Source organism: Xyrauchen texanus, chromosome 44, assembly GCF_025860055.1.
Source record: "Xyrauchen texanus isolate HMW12.3.18 chromosome 44, RBS_HiC_50CHRs, whole genome shotgun sequence".
In the NCBI taxonomy this organism is placed as follows: domain Eukaryota; kingdom Metazoa; phylum Chordata; class Actinopteri; order Cypriniformes; family Catostomidae; genus Xyrauchen; species Xyrauchen texanus.
The window spans coordinates 24,494,287-24,514,851 of record NC_068319.1 but is presented as its reverse complement, the minus strand read 5'-3'; the positions used below and the strand labels follow the sequence as shown (position 1 = coordinate 24,514,851).

At 37.5% G+C, this 20,565-nt stretch overlaps 1 protein-coding gene across 4 annotated transcripts in view; it reads right to left on the bottom strand.

Moving 5' to 3' along the window:
* The window catches only part of LOC127636484 (rab GTPase-activating protein 1), a 126,413-nt gene that overhangs the window by 102,676 nt on the left and 3,172 nt on the right, over positions 1-20,565 (bottom strand). The window contains exons 1-3 of one of the 4 annotated variants that reach the window (XM_052116962.1): positions 10,335-10,483; positions 4,605-4,810; positions 2,468-2,497 (exon numbers count right to left, since the gene is read on the bottom strand). The exons of 1 other annotated variant lie outside the window; for it this stretch is intronic. In XM_052116962.1, coding sequence (XP_051972922.1) covers positions 2,468-2,497; positions 4,605-4,754 — 180 coding nt within the window. In that variant the 5' untranslated portion in view covers positions 4,755-4,810; positions 10,335-10,483. Of the gene's footprint in view, positions 1-2,467; positions 2,498-4,604; positions 4,811-10,334; positions 10,484-20,565 lie in introns of those variants that run through there. 2 more of the 4 variants (XM_052116961.1, XM_052116963.1) reach the window with 2 other exon arrangements.

Here is a 20,565-nt window from a genome sequence, read left to right as displayed (position 1 = left end):
TCCCCTTTTTCTCCCAATATGGAATGCGCAATTCCCAATGTGCTTTTTAAGTCCTCGTGGTCGCGTAGTGATTCGCCTCAATCCAGGTGGCAGAGGACGAATCCCAGCTGCCTCCACGTCTGAGACCATAAACCCGCTCAACTCATCACACGCCCCACAGAAAACGAACCACATTATTGCGACCACAAGGAGGTTACCCCATGTGACTCTACCCTCCCTAGCAATCGGGTCAATTTGTTTGTTTGCTTAGAAGACCTGGCTAGGGTCACTCAGCATGCCCTGGGATTCAAACTAGCGAACTCCAGGGGTGGTAGCCAGCGTCTTTACCACTGAGCTACCAATTATGTAGATTATACCGATTAATTAAGAAGAATTATGCTGTCGACAAAGCTTAACTTGTATTGAACCTGGAACATTCCTTTAATTCACAACACAAATGAGTAATGTTTTCATTTCAAACTGGATTTGACATCAATATAATCAGTGTGAAATATATTTCGATTCGGTTCTTCCAATTTTACTTCAGCAGATGCACCTGAAGTTTTGGACTTGTTATTCTGGTTATTGAAGAGGAAAAGAGGAAGAGGGTGTGATTTGTGTTCATTCCAATCAAGATGTTCGAGACTGAGAAGAAAAGATCTCTTAAGAATTGCACAGGCCAAAGGCAGGAGGTTTAGCAAGAGCAGAGGATTTGGCAGACAACTAGTCTAATTCAAAACAATGGCTTTGACTTCCAGTTAAGGAAGGACTTCTTTCAAATGTATTCATTTTTTAACTTAAGCTTATAAAAGTTAGCCAAAAGACTTTTATCATAAAGGCAAGAGGTATCTAGCAGGAACTGTACATTGTGGGGAAAAAATTCAACTAAGGCCCTATCCCCAAATGGCACCCTCAGCCCTAGCAGTCCAAGTCAACACCATACTGCACAGACAGTTGGGTAAGAGTTTGCGGTAAGGAATGTCAAAAGGATGGGTGATTTGGTACCAAGTAGTTACTTAAATAGAAATAAAAAAGCATATATCTGCGTGCATACTCTGTGAACAGCGGTAAAGCCTAAAGTATACTAAGGTTTTCCACATGCTGCTACGTCTTGTGCACAGTGCACATGATGTAAAATGTTTCAACACCACAGTCTGCAGTCCATATTTTTTGTGTCCATGTGTGAGCGTGCAGCTGGCATTGACTGTACTACAGTGTATCAAAAAGCAGTCATGGTGCGAGTGGTCAAGAGTGCATAGTTTGAAAAGCCAGAGCCTGGAAAAATCTAAGTATACCCACGCTATAAACGTGGTGAAGCAGATGCATGCATAAACGGTCAAATGCGCATCATGGTCCTGCAAGATATTAAATGTAAGCTAGGGTCAGAAATTGAGAACCACATCCATTTTTAAAACAACTAGAGCTGTCAAAATAAACGTGATTTGCAATTACGGTCACTGTAGCAAAGTGGATAGCCACAGTCTGCCAGCTGATTCATATTGTGGAAGATGAGAGTTTAAGAGATTTGATGCCCATAGCAATAAATATGCAACCTATGTAGGGACTAGTCTGTTTAATTAGTCATCCTCTCACTTTGTTTTGGGAAACATTGAATTTTACTTGAATTTGTGCTATTTTAGTGCATTTCTATCTTTATATTGTCTTTGTTTGAAAAAATTTCATAAAACATTTTGTAATATTGTTACATTTTGTTTTGTTTTCTTTCCTAAAATGCAAATAAATGCATTTTGACAGGAAAAATATAGTCAAATTTCATTACTACCAAAATCTGTGATTAATCGTGATTAACTATGAAAAATTCTGCAATTAATCGTGATGAAAAATTGTAATCGACAGCGCAAAACATTCAGAGCCGATTCATGAACGAATGACTCTTAACAGTCGGTTCTTTTGAATCAGCGCAACAAAATATACAACGCTACCTCCTAAAAGAATGACTCTTATCGGGTGGTTTTCAGTGAATCAAAAACATACTGACCCTCAAGTAATTTATTTCATCATGTCCAACTCTGACCACAATGACCACAAATTTGTATTGCGATATACAGTACTGGACTTAAGTACGTATGTACTTGAAAGCAATATGGCATTGTTTTATTTAAATGTTTTGCTGTGGTATAGAAGTTGGTAACAGGAATTTTTTATTTCATTAGTATTGGTACCAACTGCAGTTCAGGTCGACATCAAGTGCACCATTTGGGACAGGGTCTAAGAATAAACTAGGCCTGCTATAACGGAATAGTGAAAGCATCACGCACAAAACAGCAGCGTACACATATTCTAAGGGCACTGCATAAACAACCACATTGCCATAGTCCCACCTATGCCCAACATTCAGCCACTGCATAAGTCAGAGGAGCTGCCAATCAAACCGATCAGCCAATCAGACACAGAGCACAGAGACACAGTACCACCACAGGAGGAAGAGAATGAGAAAAGTGAGAGGAAAAGATAAAGAAAAACTGACCTTAAAGCTGACCTCTTCCTCAGAAATCACCTGTGTAACAAACAGAGTATTTAAGAGACGCCCTTAAAAGTCAGAGGATGGAGAGGAATTGGTTAACTCAGAGAGAATGTTCCAGATGTCACGACTGTATAATCATGTGCTTTCACTGATGAAAGTAGGAACTGTGCAACATACAATGTACTGTTGCCCTTTAAGGCAAAATATGTTATCTGTGCAAAAGCAAGTGTTTTGGCCTAACTAGTGCAGTTATCTTGATCTTGGTTTGACTAATTAAAGGGATAGTTAAGCCAAAATAAACAAATTCTGACAATTTACTCACCCTCATGTTGTTTCAAACCAGAATAAATAGTTTTCTTCCATGGAACACAAACGGAGATGTTTAGTAAAATGTGCTCTTTTCCATACAAAGAAAGTGAATAGGGACTATGAGCTACAAACAAAAAAAGCATTGTATAGGTAATACATACGTCTTCTGCGCTATATTTCAAGTCTTTTAAAGCCATATGATATCTTTATGTGAGAAAAAGACCAAAATGTATAGTGGAGGAGAAACATTTTAGAGAATAATGACTTAAATCTAGTTTGTTTATGACACAAAGCTTTCCTATGGCTTCTGAAGACTTGGAATATTTTGTAATTTTCTGGTGTTTATTGTCAAATTTGGAGCTAAACAGCCCCAGTCCCTATTCACTTCCATCATATAGAAAGAATTCTTGGCAGGCAAAGTCATATGGGTTTGGTATGATATGAGGGCAAGTAAATTTCATTTTTGGATGAACTATTACATGAATACCTTTCACAGAGTGCAACATATCAAGACGAAAATTATGAGAAAACGAGATTAATACAGAATTTGAAAAAAGACATCCGTTCCACGGCCATGATCGAAAGCAAAGATGACTTCATAAACCAACAGATCACAGTCAAGCAGAAAGAAAACGAGTGATGTTGAAATGAACATTCAAGCATGGTGACCGAAAGGACCTAAAAAGAAGAAGGACTGGAGTAGTAGAAATCTCCAGGAATTCTGTGTGATTGTCATCATCCTATGGAAGAAAAGTGCATTTCTACGCATATCTGAAAGTGCAGGTGTGTGTGTAGTGGGACGTGGATAAAAAGTTTATTTGTGTTAATACCGTTAAATTGGTTCGATTTATAAAAAGCGATAGATAACGACAAACATACTGAAAGAATTCCAATAGTGTGGAATTGTACGGGAATGGACAAGTCACGACACGGCTGGGCAGAAAAAAAAAAAGTGAAATGAGGATGAACAGATCGCAAAGTTAAATAGCCTTTATTTCACACTAACACACTAGGTGGAGCAAACTATTCTTGCTAAATAATTACTAATTAATCAAAGGAATACAGTACATTGCCCAGAATGGAAAAGTCTGTCATCATTTTCTCACCCTCATGTTGTACCAAACCAGTATGACTTTACGTCTTTCTTGGAAAAATTCACTAGAGGTGAATTTTTAAGAAAATCCTTGCCGCTCTTTTACATGCAATGAAAGTGAATGGGAACTGAGGCTGTCAAGAACCAAAATGACAAAAAAATTGTCCATAGAACTTGTATGCTTTATTCCAAGTCTACATACAATTTATACAATAGATTTGTGTGAAGAACAGATCGTAATTTAAGTTGTTATTCACTAATAATCTTCCCCTTCACCAAAGCTGTAAAATAAACTACAAAAACGGCCCGTTGACGTGACTAATGCAAAGCGCCACTGGTTCTCACGTGCCTCATGACCAAACATCATGGATGTAACATGTCTAAAGGCGCCCTATTTAATATTAAGAGCTCCAGCAGAAGGAAAGATTTTCAGCGAATAACAGCTTACATTTTGGTCTGTAGTCAACTAGGAATATGGCGCACAAGATATATGTACAATATATGTACAATTATTTATTTATAGTGTTTTTGTCATTTTGGTGCTTGACAGCCAAAGTCCCCATTCAATTTCATTATATGGATAAGAGCTGCAATATTCTTCAGAATAGTTTATTTCACAGAAGAAAAAAAATTTATTTCACAGGTTTGTAAGTAAATGAAATTGAGTAAATGATAACAGAAGTTTCATTTTTGGGTGAACATTTAGAGCGATCACCCTGCCTGTCTGTCTACTCTTACCTTTAGTCCTGTCTTTTCATCATCGCTACCATTATTAGCGGAGTGGGTCTCATCCCCCAGACAGGAAACCAGGACAAAGTCCTCACTGTTGAGGGTAGACACCGAATCAGAAGACACGCTAATTTTTCCCACTGAAGCCTTGTCATCCATGACTGCTAAACCAAGCCAGACGCGCTCATGAATGGCAGTTTAATGAGCAAAATTACCTGAAAAAGAAAAGATAAAGAACAAAGAAGATGAAAAAACTAAGAAATAAAAAATTTAAAAAAACACGAGGAGGAACTTGTATGCCAAAGAGACCTTGGTCAAAAGCAAATGTGATTTATGGTTCTTCACCCTGTGTGATTTTCTAGCATCTCTTTAGTACAAATGGCCACATTTACAAGCTCTTTCTCTCTCTATATATATATATATATATCAGATGTAGATAATATATAATGGTTAAAAGAATTTGTGCGCAAGAACAATATTACAAAATGAACAGAAATTTGAAACAGAACAGTTGAAAATCTAAAAATAGTCAATCTCACGAGAATATGTCTGGGTCACAATTCACCCCAGAACCAAATGTAAAAAATTGCATAAAAAAAAGAAACTATTTTAGTACCTTTAACACTGTAACTGATTGTCTTTAAGTCAGCACAAATTTAAGGCAGTACAACAAATTCTACAAAGATATATATATATATATATATATATATATATATATATATATATATATATAAAAGCAGTTCACACGTTAAACAATATATAATTTTTTTCACATTAAAGTTATGAGAATGATATTTCATCACATTGCAGTAATGAAAACTGGGGTGTAAATGTGCATTGTCACAAAACACACTGAAAACATTTGTAACTTTAATTGAGAAACAACTTGCAAAAATGTTGGTTTAACTGTGCTTACCTACCAACACTGACGGCCAAAAGTTTGGAAAAATGTACAGATTTTGTTATTTCGGAAGGAAATTGGCACTTTAATTCACCAAAGTGACATTCAACCGATCACAAAGTATAGTCTGGACATTACTGATGTAAAAAACAGCACCATCACTATTTGAAAAAAGTCATTTTTTATCAAATCTAGACAGGCCCCATTTCCAGCAGCCATCACTCCAACACCTTATGCATCAGTAATCATGCTAAATTGATCATTTGGTTCTAGAAAATCACTTGCTATTATATCAAACACAGTTGAAAGCTGTTTGTTTCATTAAATGAAGCTTAAATATTGTCTTAAAGTGTTTTATATATACAACATTTTATGTTATAACATTTACAATAGGTTTTATTCGTTAACATTAGTAAATGTATTAGGTATCATGAACTAACAGTAAACAGTATTGTTTTACAGCATTTATAAATATTATTGTTAATTTATTTAAAAAAAAAAATACAATTGTTCATTGTTAGTTCATAATGCATTAACTAATGTTACAACATACAATTTTTCATTTTAAAAATGTATTCGTATGTTGATATTTTCATTACTATGATTAATAAATACTGCAAAAGTATTGTCAATGGTAGTTCATGTTAACTAGGTTTCATGAGATTCACACAGGTGTGCAAACATGTAAAAGCCTGGGGTTTATTTCTAGCATTTATGCTCCTAATGTATTCATGCAAAGATAATCTAAGGAGGAAATGGCCGTTGCTTTATTCTGGGACAGCCAATTGTACACGAAATTTAAAAAGTCATGATATCTCCACGGCAACATTCAAATGACAAACAAAATCAGTGGTGGTGTGGATTGAAACTGTGCTGCCCGCACCATGCCAAGTGATGGGTTTAAATTACACTGCACATGACTGGGTATAGTAAACAAATGCAATAGCATCAAGCTAACTAAACAACTATTTTGATTTAAACATAATAATAATTGACATTATTTAATAGGGATGGGAACTAAATGTTAGGGATGGCTAAAACTGTTAATTATAGGGGAATTTCTAAGAAGGTACATTACGAAAATGTTATTATATATGTTTGTTTTGTGATCATTTTGATCACATTTAAGCTTTTTTTAAATTTACAAACCCATGTATTCCATCAATAAATTCTATATTGCATAAATTATATTTTGTTACATGTTTATTGTTAAATGCATATTTTATACAATTTATGAGTATTTACATTGATTTGTAAATCACATGCTACAACTCTGTACTGTCTCTTTAAGAAAACTGGCAGTTATATAAAGAGATTAAGTGCCTGTAAATGAGTAAATTACTGGAGAGTTACTAGTATTGTAGAGAGTTGCGCATAGAGTAAAAGATTAATCATGGGATTTATGAATCGATATCGAGATCATTTAAATTAAGATTGCGATGCATTGGAACATCTATATTTTTACCCAGTCCTATTATTTTATTTCACAAATTACTTTTGTCAAAATGAAAAGAAAGAAAGAGTAGATGTTTATATTAGAAACCGGTGTGTGTATATGATGAAGAGCTGAGAGGTTTTGGCAGAGGGTCAATAGTGAACTATATTTAGTAATTGGAGACAAATAATGGGAACATACAGGTCCAGACATGGACACACTAACAAAATGAGACGCGCCATTTCTCTACACCGCCTCTGGAGGAAGTATCAAAAGAATGCCCTGAATACTTTAAACAAACAGCCTGTGCGTGATTTACTGAGGTGAACATTCAATGTGCTCCAATGCGATAACAACCCAAAAGTCCTGCACTTGATATAATGAATTCAAGACACAAAAGTGTGTTAAAGACATGTGACAAATGTTTTATGGTCTCCATTTAACATTCAGTTCTCAATGGAGAATGGCTGTTTCAGAGTTTATTTTAATTCAGGACAAACTTTGTATCCAGCGCTCTGTCTCCTGAGACTTAAGTACACAAAACACAGTAACAATTCTTGGTTTATTTGGAGTCAGTAAATTCAGATAGCTCCAACTGATTCTTTGATTCACTAAAAACGCTCCTGAACATATGTAACGCGTCACATATACGCTCCTGAACATTTACTAGATTTTCAGCAAAAGAAAACTGGGTACTACTGGGTAGCTCAGAAGGGCTGCAACTAACAATTATTTTGATCATTTATTAATCTAACGATTATTAGAATGATTATTCGACTATTCAGCGATTATTGCAACAATTAATCATTAGCAATTAACTGATTATTCCGCTTGTGCCCCAACTTAAAATGTTGTATTAAACAAAATCATCTTTTTAAAATACCTCTAAATGACATTCACTGAATTAAACAACTTTTTATTCAATTTAATTCAGTAAAGAAATTCACTGTAAAAATCCTATTATCACGTGTTTTTGTCTTGTTTTTCATTTAAAATTGTCTAAAAATCCTTAAAACAAGATACATTTACATACGATATTCAGACTTGCTTTAAGAGAATGCTCCCAGCACAACACCGACTCCTACACAAACTCCGAGTAAGCCAAAAAAAAGTCGTTTAGTTTAGTCTCATAGTTTGTAGTAAAACAATCATAACTGTGTCATTTTAATCATGCAGCCTTATCTGTCAGCATGATGCTAGTGAATCACGTTCAGTCTCTTTGTACGTTACATCACATTTACAATTTACTTTTATGCATTTGGCAGACACTTTTATCCAAAGCGACTTACAGAGCACTTATTACAGGGACAATCCCCCTGGAGCAACCTGGAGTTAAGTGCCTTGCTCATGGACACAATGGTGGTGGCTATGTGGATCAAACCAGCAACCTTATGATTACCAGTTCTGCGCTTTAGCCCACTATGCCATCACTGTTGTGGCCGATGCTGGCTCACATCCCTACGGAGTGTTTGCATGAGCACAAGCACGAGCAACAGGTAGATGCTGCAGTTCACTTAACGGCCACAGGTGTCATTAATAACAAGGGTTTCTGAATCTTACATACTGCACCTTTAAATATAAGTGTATTTTTTTCACTTGGTTATACTTCTGCAAGTGCAGTAAAGACAAAATATACTTATATTCAAGATCTATTCTCTAAAAGCAAGTAGAAATATGTTATATGCTGCTTCTCAGGTGAATGCATCTTTTTTTAAGAGGATTTTTAGCTATTTTAAAAGATTTGTATTTTTAATATTATATTCAACATTCTCAGATAAAAAAAAGTCTTCTGCAGTATAGCTGTTAAAGAAAATGTTAATTGTTTTAAAGGAGTTTTAGATATTTATATTGGGGGGAAAAACAAAACAACCAAAAACATATTTTGTTGCAGTGTATAATGGGCCGAAAACTACCTCTCTCACCTTTCTTTTCAGTTGAGTTCATCTTTAACTCACAAAAAACAAACGCTCTCTTATTAATCATAATAAATCTGTGTATTGTCAATTTTGTTCACAATAAGAAATTAACAGTGACAGATATTATGATTCAATAAGTTGCGAGCTATCACGTTATAATCTAGCTGCATTAAACATGCTCGAGGGATGAGCCTCCCCACAACAGAGTGTACCTCAGCCAGGTGCAGTTTCAATCTCTCCCCCTTAGATAACTAACATAGTTAACTAATGTTAACAAATACAACAAGTCACAATTTACAAACTGCATCTGGGATTTTATTAATTTTGACTCTTTAGCATTTATGTCTGAGTCTGTCATATTAAGAAAAGACTGATTTTAAAAACTATTGGCCGATTAATCGGTTATCTGACGTTTTCACAACTTTAGTTATCGATTTGACAAAATCCACTATAGGTTGACCTCTACTTAGTATTGAATGAACATGTACAGTTAATTAATATAGTTAACTAATATTAACAAATACAGCAATATTGAAAAGGACTTACTGTCCAAGTGCTACCAACGACTGTTAATTGATGTAAAATCCTAGTACATTTAATATTGGTACAATTACCAAGATACCTGAAACACCACATTCTCACAATATTTGAGATTCCTTTTCTTTTATTTGTATTAACCCTTGGATGGGCGACGGGCCCGCAAGAAAAAAAAAATAAGCCAAATATGAATAACTACAATCATGACCAAAACAAAATAGGTATCGTTTGAAAGCTTATAAGCTGTACTTCACAAAGCATATAGGCATTATGAACAACAATGCACAAGTGTTTTGAAATCTGTAGACAACCAGCCTGATTGTTTTACTCACAGACAAAAGTATAGCAAGTAAGAGCTAAGTATATGTCTTTGACAAACATGTTACAAGTAAACAGGTGTTGCTTATATGCCAAGTTTTTGTTTATAACTTGAAGAAAAAAAACAGAACATAAAATATCTCCATTACAAGTTTCATTACTTAGAGAAGGTGATTATCTTTCAAACAAGCCCACACACAAGGTAATCGGATACACAGATCATCAGATTATCCACACAAAGCACAATGTTGCATATGGTCACCAGGAGATGGTGCCAAGTACATAACACAGACTCAATGGACCCTTTTCACGCTTCCGCGTTCACGAAGCAGAGGTCGTCATAGTTGGGTAAACGCAACTATGCCCACTGCCGAGGTGTGCGTTTTCACAGACCTTAAAAGTTTTGCCAGCATTTATGTTTGGAGACACAGACCGCTTTATCTGAATGAATTCATCAAGGGTTACATGAAAACCCAACCGAGAGAAATCTGCACAAATACGAAGGAAGGTAAGTCAATAATATGAATAACTGTTGAGATGGTGTGCATTAAATCAGTAGATCTACAAATATGTCGCCATAAGTTGCAAGAAATTAGGGTACAGATCTGAGAAGTACTTGGTAAAACTAATACCTGATGGGGGGAGACCATGTCCTGCTCAAACCCTGTCAAAAACATAATCTCGTGCCGGTTGTGAAGAGTAATCATTCCACTGAAACCATGACGGTACAGCTCAGATTTCAAAGCGTTTCAAAGTTCAGCATGTGAGCAACTGCTGTAAGTCCTCATCTTGAAAATCCTATCCACAGACTAAAGTGCTTCCTCGTTTAATAACAAAGTTTTTTTTTTTGTTGCATTTAATCACCTGAACCCACCAAGCCTGTTCAACGTTCAGAAACTCATGGAAAGACACATCCAGACATATTTTCTATGAATCGTTTTTGGCTTGTTTTCCAAAATAATATCTAAAACTCCTTTAAAACAAAGTACATTTACTTTAGGAGCTACACTGCAGATGCACATCGGAGAATGTTGAATACAATATTTAAACAAGGTTCGACATTAACGCTTGTCCGGGACAAGAGCATTTTAGAAGTGGCAGATGAAAGAGAATTTTACTTGCCTGCCCGGACAAGCAGACTGATTAAAAATTTACTGACTGTTTACTAGTCTTGTATAATTACTTAAGAACTTGAAAACATTCTACCATAATTAACATATTAGTAAGTGTTATTATTTGTTGTGGTTTTGAAGCTGGTATTGAGAATCTTCAAATTTCACGTAATATCATAGAAACACCTTGCACACAGAAGCCTCACACAACAGGACAGCAGTGCTTGGCCGTTCTGAAATCTTAGTGTGTGTTCAAACTTATTGGAACTCATTACTGATATAATTTTTATAATTTTTGTAAATAATATCATATTTGTCGTGATTGTACGTGGGGGCGGGGGTCCGTGAAGAATTTTGGGTTATGAAAGGGGTGCTTGGATCAAAAAAGTTTGATAAACCCTGATCTACAATATATTATTGATAATTTTAGCAGTGGTGCTTTAATTAGCGTGCTGACAGCATGCTGTGCTTTAGCTGTTAGATGGTCTGAAAAGTTGCTTTAAATTCATTTCAATCACTGCCGCTATATCAATAAGCATTAATTTTGTAGTGCTTCCGTAACACATTTTATGCAAAACTGCTTTTCAAAAATATACTTTAATTCCCCCTAAACTCTTACATAAAGGTACCACTAAAATCAAAGCAGCTTTTCTGTTAAAATGTCTTGTTTTGTGCAGTGCTAAGCAAAATTGAGCCGTTTTGCTTTGCAAAATTAAGACTTCAAAACTGATGTAGAAAGATGTTGACTAACTGACCTGGATTCAGAAAACCACATTTATTCAGCCCTACACCACAGGGGCAGAGTGCTGGAACTGTCCCTGGAGCAGTTTATCTTTCTTTTCTCCTTTAACACAAACAGTGGCAGGTTCTATGTTAAATGGCAGGTCAGAGAGTTCAGTCTGGAGGGATACTGTAGAGAGGATGTTGAATGGCAGGTTGTTCCTTTGTGTATGAGCTTTGGTTTTCCTGACTGGGCATATTGTGTTCTGTCCTAATGGGGTACAGGCTCATTGGTACACTCCCTGTTTTTAACCGGCTCATGAGATGCTGGCTTTAATATCCAGCTATGAGAAAGTTTATGGAGTTTTTGCCAGTTCACAGCTGATGGAGTTACCCACGCGATACTGAAAATAAAAAACAAGTGATCAATAGAATGTACTGTTGCTCGTCACGGCTGCTTAGGATAAAAACTCTGATTAACATAGGAAAGATACTTTTTATCACATGTTGTTTTCCATCAGGTCATGACACTGTGTGCAATGGCTTCCTGTTGCCTCCTTTTGCCGTTTGAGTTCAAAGTACTCCGTTCAAAAGAAACGAGGCTGGGCACAGAAATGCATTAATTCTTTGACTACAAACTGTTGTCATTAAGCCATTTTGCCACAACTTTGGAGGTATGCTTGGGTTCATTGTCCATTTGGAAGACCTATTTGCAACTTCCTGGCTGATGTCTTGAGATGTTGTTTCAATATATCCACATAATTTTCCTTCCTCATGATGCAATCTATTTTTTGAAGTGCACCAGTCTCTCCTGCAGCAAAGCACCCCCACAACATGCTGTTGCTGCCACCTCCCTGCTTCATGTTTGGGATGGTGTTCTTCGGCTTGCAAGCCTCACCCTTTTCCCTCCAAACATAACAATGGTCATTATGGCCAAACAGTAAAAATTTTGTTTCTCCAAAATGTAAGATCTTTGTCCCCATGTGCAATTACAAACTGTAGTCTGGCTTTTTTATGGCGGTTTTGGAGCAGTGGCTTCTTCCTTGCTGAGCAGCCTTTCAGGTTATGTTGATATAGGACTAGTTTTACTGTGGATCTAGATACTTGTCTACCCGTTTCCTCCACCATCTTGCTGTTTAAATGCTGTTATTCTGGGATTAACATAGGATTGATTTGCATTTTTCACATCAAACTATGTTCCTCTCTAGGAGACAGAATGCATCTCTTTCCTGAGCGGTATATTGGCTGCGTAGTCCCATGGTGTTTACACATGCGTACTTGTTTGTACAGATAAACATGGTACATGTGGAGGTAAAACAACTTTTTTTCTGAGGTCTTGGCTGATTTCTTTTGATTTTCCCATAATGTCAAGCAAAGAGGCATTGAGTTTGAAGGTAGGCCTTAAAATATATCCCCAGGTACACCTACTAACAGAAGCTAATTGGCTAATTGTCTAAAGGCTTGACATAATTTTCTGGAATTTTCCAAGCTGCTGAAAGGCACAGTTAACTTAGTGTATGTAAACTTATGACCCACTGGAATTGTGATATAGTCAATTAAAAGCGAAACAATATGTCTGTAAACAATTGTTGGAAAAATTACTTGTGCCATGCACAAAGTAAATGTCGTATATTACTTGCCAAAACTATAGTTTGCTAATATTAAATCTATGCAGTGGTTAAAAAATGTGTTTTAATGACTTCAACCTAAGTGTATATAAACGTCTGACTTCAATAGTAGAACATGATTAAAAGGCTGATAAATATTGAGATCAACCAACTACTTTCCCCAATCCTTCCACAGGCTAATAGTCAGACAACTGACTTCATAACCTTATTCTCTGATATCCGAAAGGATTCAAGTGGAATAGACACACAGGATGCACACATACACAGATGCTCTGTTCTCTTGCTGTTATAATGGCTGGCTTGTTGGCTTTTCCTCCCTCACTCTCTCTTTGCCTCAGGACACTACAGCCAAATGGGGAGTGAAACACAAGATGATGTTGCAGACACTCTTGGGGAAAAGCGAAGAGGAAAAGGATGATAGGAAGATAGAAAGAGAGAGGCGATGCACAATTCATTTCACTCATGGAAGTGTTCACCTGGGTTTCATCATAGCAACTGCACATCTACATGTTCAAACGAGCCTGACAGTTTGATTGTTGCCTGACAACTTGTACTGCTGAATTACCAAGCAAATGGGACAAATGTGACCATTCCAGAGTGACCAATTGGGAGAAAGTAGTGAAAACAAATCCCTACAAGTTGTAGCCATGGCCTAGCAGTGCTCCAACACATTGAATTTTGAAACTCGTTTTGGTACGGAGAGTTCGTTTCAAGCTCCCAACATTTCCCAATCTCATTCCCCAAACTTCTTCTCACCATTTCCTGTCCTCACTTTCGATTGTGCAGTTAAAGTCTCAAACAAGTTAGCAATGTCCACAATACATTACACTTGTTGTAAGCGAGTCAGTCATGAGCTGTGTTTATGCATGCACTATTAAGCACAAATCAACTTCCTTTATGAAGGGAGGCAAAGACAAGAGAGATGAGTAGACAGCAAGAATAGCACAGGATAAATGAGTTGGGTGAGAAAGAAGGAGAGGAACAATCAAGTTATTTGCCAAGTCTGTGCTATTCGGTTATGGTTGAATGCTTTAACAATATAGTAATCCTTTACAGTCATGCCAATAAAACTTTGTTGACACTGACTCAGGAAGCAAAAGAGGGAGAGGCAGAGAGAGAGAGGGAGGGTAATAACAAAATGAAATAGAACAGTTAGGCTACTGATCCATTTTAAGCGAGTGTCTCTTTCAAGTTGAATGCTCTGCATTACTGTGCACACCAATAACCATCATAGCCGCACCTGATGCTAAATGACCACTAATCTGAGGAAATTTGCTTACGTAACATTGTATTAAACACACTTCACAGGAATAAAATGTCAATGGTGCTTGAGATGCACCAAAGTATCTGCCAAACATCGATATCAGCTGAAAAAAAGCAATGTTTGAATATCAGACAATGGTAGATTGGCAGAAAATGTCTCTTGTGTGGAATTACTTTGAATTAGGTGACAATGACAGCAGAGTTGCAATTTGCAAGCTTTTCACTTCTAGAATATCACAAGGTGGAACTACCACTAATACTTTTAAAGGGGCCATTAAATGCTATTTTTTATAGTTTTATTATCTTCCCTAATGTCCAATAATAATGTTAGTAAAGTTTATTTGCATTAAAACAGTCCTAATTTTGTAATATATGATAATTTTCCACCCTGTCTCTGTCCCTCTGTCTGAAATGTTTGGTTTTGGCCCAAGCGCCTCCTTAAAACGTAAACGTAATTGCCCACAGTTATGATTGGCTAACATCGTGCAGCCCCTCGAATAGAGACATTTTTTAAACTCAATCAGAAGAGAATAAACCAGCTCAACAACATTATAAAACTAAACTAAATGTCAGGGTTTACACATAACGCTCATCCAACACATTGCATCTGAATATATTAAACTGTTCATCTAAAGCACAACTGTTCACACTCACACCGTGTCTACACCGGACAGGAGAGTTGTGTCCAAAACAACAGAACCCATTATAATCGCTAATGCTGTCTACCATGGGAGTGTCGGTTAAAGTGCTTCATTGTGCCTACAGTAAACAGCGAGCGTGCTGCGAGCATGCTCATTCTGCGAGCATGCTGTGGCGCTACTACTGCCAAAAATACAAATAAATTGCTTAAAAAGTTTGTGTGGACACGCACAGTGTAGAAACGTGAACGGACACACCTAGTGTAAACAGGGGCATGAGGTATTAATTAAAACACAATCAGTTATGTCTAAAGTAAACGTACAAGCATGATAGACCTATTAATGTTAGATTTTAATAAACTATCACGCAGTCATGACAGATGAAATATTCATGAATGAAACGGTTTTCTCGCATTTTTTTTTTATCGTGTCCAACTTTGTTTTAACTGCCCCATCCTTCAATAACAGTTCCTTTGCAAAGCTTGAATCATATTATGACTTGTATGATATGAGCTGAACATATAATCCACTCTAAAATACACTGAAGACAGATCCACATCCAGTTTCCAGTATCATTCCATCATGTATTTTTTTTTTTGTAAGAAGGAAGGTTTAAGATCCTTGAGTCTGGCGCCTTAGACCACTCGGCCACTCTGACAGCACACAGGTACAGAGCCAATGAAATGCAGTTGTTTTCGCATATCCCAACTAAGCTGGGGTCAGAGCGCAGGGTCAGCCATGAAACTGCGCCCCTGGAGGAGATACGGTCAAGGGCCTTGCTCAAGGGCCCAACCATGGTATCTTGACGGGGGCTTGAACCCCCGACATTTCGGTCAGTAACGCAGAGCCTTAACCGCTGAGCTACCACATCAACAACTAAAAATAGTGCACATGGGTAAAAGAGTTGTAACTTGACACCACATCTTTTAAAAGCAGCACGAGATATGTATCATGCGGTCAAAGATGTCTGTCTGTGAATGCTTTTGTAGAAAAAGGCACATGAAGATGTCCTCTTTGAAGTCCAATTTGGATGAATCTCCCATGACAGGCCCCATCTCTCTGCTCTTCACATGTGTGACCTGATGAGCACCAGTGGGCGGGGCCAAGGGTGCAATGATGGAAAAATAGGCATTGCATATGCAGATGTATTCGGTCCTTGTGATGTTACAAGCTCAACGAATTCCAAACAAGCCATTTTTGCAGCTTCGTTTAAATAAATGCATTTTCTATTAATGACGAAGTTGTCAGTTCTGAAATTTACAGTATTTTGTTTAAATAAATGCTCTTTCTATTAATGAGGAAGTTGTCAGTTCTGAAAAATACAGTATGTTTTTATAGTATAATGACTTCTTGTATGTCAAAAAAAATCAAGGAAAATTAGATTCCTCATGTCACAACCTCTTTAACACAGCTCATTATAGCTGGTTAAAAATATAACATTTCTGATCGATTTTCGACTGGATTTGCATGTTAGCGCATTAATGTCATGAAAGGACTCATCCACTGCCATCATACTTTTCAGAAATTCACCCCGTCTGACTGACAGACGCCTTCTTTCTCTGTGCATGCACGACACCTGTGTGTCATGTATGTGTTTTATGGTAAATTAGAATACACTTTTTTTTTCAATTTCTGAACATATCCTTGAATACAATTTGAAAATGCTGTTAGAAAAAGTAAGCACTGTTTTCCTAATTTATTTCTTTGATCTTATTTTATTACTGTTTGTGGTAGGGTGGAGGGCAGGGTCAGGTCGTGATGCTACACACCTGGCCCCTAAACAGACTAATTAGCCCTTGAGTGGGATAAAGGCCGACCGGAGACGGCAGTGCGGCAGAGAGAGAGATTTACGGGCAGCTGTCCGACACCTGTGTGTGTGTGTGTCTTTTTGATTCAGTTTATTATTAAACTATAATTTATATTGTCAAGTCGGTTCTCAACTCCTCCTTTCCATTAATTCCTTTACACTGGTGCCAAACCCCAGGAAGGAGGAGGGATGGGATGTAGTGGAGTCCTCGCCACTACCATCCACCCCAAAGGAGCAGCCACTGCCATCTGCCAGAGGAGCCCTGCCGTCGACCGCGAGGAGAGGTCTTTGATCTTATTTTATTACTGTTTGTGGTAGGGTGGAGGGCAGGGTCAGGTCGTGATGCTACATACCTGGCCCCTAATCAGGCTAATTAGCCCTTGAGTGGGATAAAGGCCGAACGGAGACAGCAGTGTGACAGAGAGAGAGAGATTTACGGGCAGCTGCCTGACACTTGTATGTGTATGTTTGTCTTTTTGGTTCAGTTTATTATTAAACTATTATTTATATTGATTTATCATGCCGATTCTCACCTCCTCCTTTCCATTAATTCCTTTACACTGTTGTTTCATTGTCCTGAATAATTACTTCAGAACTTAAATAAGTTAAATGTGAAAATAATAAGTCAGGAGCAGAGCTTTCTTCAGGTTGAGGAGGCAGAGGCACTGGGAACGGAAGTGAAGGTCAAAAAAGGCAGAGGAGTGGGTTAAGGCAGCTGTTGACATAGGCCAAGCAAGTGGCATAGGGATGGGCCAACAGTAGAAGATTCAGGAAGGTGCAGGAGTCAGGTGCCAGATTCAGATGGAGCAACACCACATAGCTGCTGATCTTGCAAAGGCCACAGCCCAGGGCTGTGTTGATGGCCCACAGGTGTAGTGTAAGCACAAAGGTCAGGTCAGCGAGAGCCAGGTTCCATAAGCACTGATGGTCTGACAACATCAGCACTCTGATGCTTCACTCTGTGTATCACTCCGCTTGTGTTCTTGCTGTTCTAAACTAAAGTGTATGAGTAGAGCATTTGTGTTAAGAGTTACTGTATAAGTGTATCTTACATGTATTTTTTAATTACATTTTAGTACATTCACTTGCATTGTTTAAAGGAAGAGGCCAGAAATGAAATCCTAAATATCTTAAATTCTGTTTTGATGACTAAAGAAACTCTTGGATGGCCTGATGGTGAATACATTATCAGCAAATGTTCAGTTTTGTGTGAACTATTCCTTTAAGGTATCATTCATGTCCGTAGCACAGTGCAGGAAGATCCACTGTATTTGTATACTTCCTGTTAAGAGTTTGTTCAATTCCTTAAGCATTAGAAAGCACAACTAACAAGACAATATGGTTTGGAATGGGAAGGGCAAAAGAAAAGCATGTGGACTCTGGTAAGCTCTCTGCTGCTGATATACCATCAGGGTGTGGTTGCACATGTGCCAGCTGTCTTGCATACCCAGGAGATGAGAAGCATCTGTCATTGTGCCGTCAGACACATGGTTGACCACTGGGCCTCTTTTTCTTCTTCAAGGACAGACTTATGCAGATTAGCACTCATGCTATTTTGTTATTGGAATACAGATACTCTTCTGTATTCTTCCGTCTAGCTGTTGTATAATATGTGCTAATGGTTCATAGAGATGTTATTTTTCTCAGATCAAGACATCCAGTACACCTTTGAATAACTCTGCACTTCTGTCTTGGCAACATAAAAGCCAAAGAAGGGCATATTTATTATTGTGGAACACAAGTGCAAAAGGAATTCTAATATTCACCTGTAATGCTGACGGTCTATATTTCGATCAATGAAAGAACTTTATATGTCTGTCCATTAGTAATTTTCATAAAACAACAGTGAGGAATAATCTAGTTTTGACTAGAGGAAGGCGACGACGATATATATAAATAACTAGAAGTCAGGGTGTACGACTGACAATATTAAGTAAGTATTTATTATTTACATTAGTATTTACTTAATGAGACATCGCCTAATACAAATTTTACTTAACCAATTGAGATATTCCAATTCAAAATTGACAAAATGGATGCTTTTGCTAACTTTTAAGTCCATTTCTTCTAGAAATTCTTGGGGTTGGTTGCTGTTCGCATATCGCGGCCCACTGTTGTGGTCCGTTCTGCATAACACAGCGGCTCATTTTAGCTTATTGCGGCCCATTCGGCAAATTTCACGGCTGACCCACCTGCCGGCTCAGCTCCCGATGGCCAGTCCGCCCCTGATCAGTGTGTCGGCCCACCGAAAAAATGCTGGTATGCCAGATTACAAGTCCAGCCCTGTCCACACCTATCAAATCACTTCTGAAGACATTGATTTAACCACTTGAGACATATGGATTACTTTTATGCTGACCTATGTGATTTTGGAGCTTCAAAACGTTGCCACCCATTCACTTGCATTATATGGACCTACAAATCTGAAATATTCTTCTAAAAATATTCGTTTGTGTTCTGCTGAAGAAAGAAAGTCATACAACATCAGGATGGTATAAGGGTGACTAAATGATGAGAGCATTTTCATTTTTGGGTGGACTATTCCTATAACGATAATCGCAAAATGCCCAAATTTGTGCATAATCAGCTATCACTAGAATGGACACTTACAAATATTTATTATAGTCCAACGAGACTGATCCAAATCCAATACTGGGTGCTAGTCATAGGGTGCATCTCAACCAGCTCCCTAGTTCAGTCAGTAGTCAGGGCACTGATCAGGGAGTCAGCCATCTCTAGGGCTGTCCCAATAGCAAAATTGTTCTAGGGCACTGAAATGTTCACAAATTCCCAGAATGCAGCTTAAAAACCAGGGAGCATTGTTGCTCACTATTTTCCCCTATGGGAAAGGTCATCATGTCTTCTGAAGTCTCTCAAGTGTTTAGAAGATGAGAAAAACATACGAAGTCAAAGCCTTTTTTCTCTTTAAAGAAATGTTGTTTGTACCATGCCATGAAAGGAAAACAATTGATTAATTAAAGCCGCAAGCAGCGATGAATGGACCCTCGCACCCTGGTGCACGTTGGGGCTGCTGTGCTAGGGGAACGGCATAAAATTTTTGTAGCACTTTTATGTTAAAAAAAATTTCATTCTTCAGGTCATGTATTTATATAGAGAACAGGAGAGTTAAGGCGGCAAAGGCTTTTTATTTCACAACAAATTTGATCAAAGATACGGAAATAAAATTAGAATAATGATACTGACATATAGCCTGACAGAATCTTATATCACAGCAGATATTTAAACAAGACAACGTGTTTTTCTCAGGCAGTTTAGTAGGCCTACATCAGCTGCGTCTGATGGGAAAGTTCATTTTTCCTGAGGTAAGACACTTATTACTTCACAACAAATACGACTTTTATAACTATATATCAAAACATGTCACTTCCAATTGTCAGTATAGGCGCTACACCTATAACTTATTACTGGCATGTAGATGTATTCAGGCCAGTACTGATTCATGATTCATGATTCATTTCACATCAAACTTTGTCACAGACACGTCCTTAAATGAAAACTCAAAAGCTTCACAATTTAACATCACCAAGGCCATTGGATTAGACTGACCGAATATGATGTTGATCTACTTAAATATCTGAGAGGAGTTTGTTTAAGTACAAGCAGTTGTCAGTAGGTGGCGCTATGGCTATAACTGAATGTTGGCACGTAGATGTGCTCAGGTCGGGACTATTATC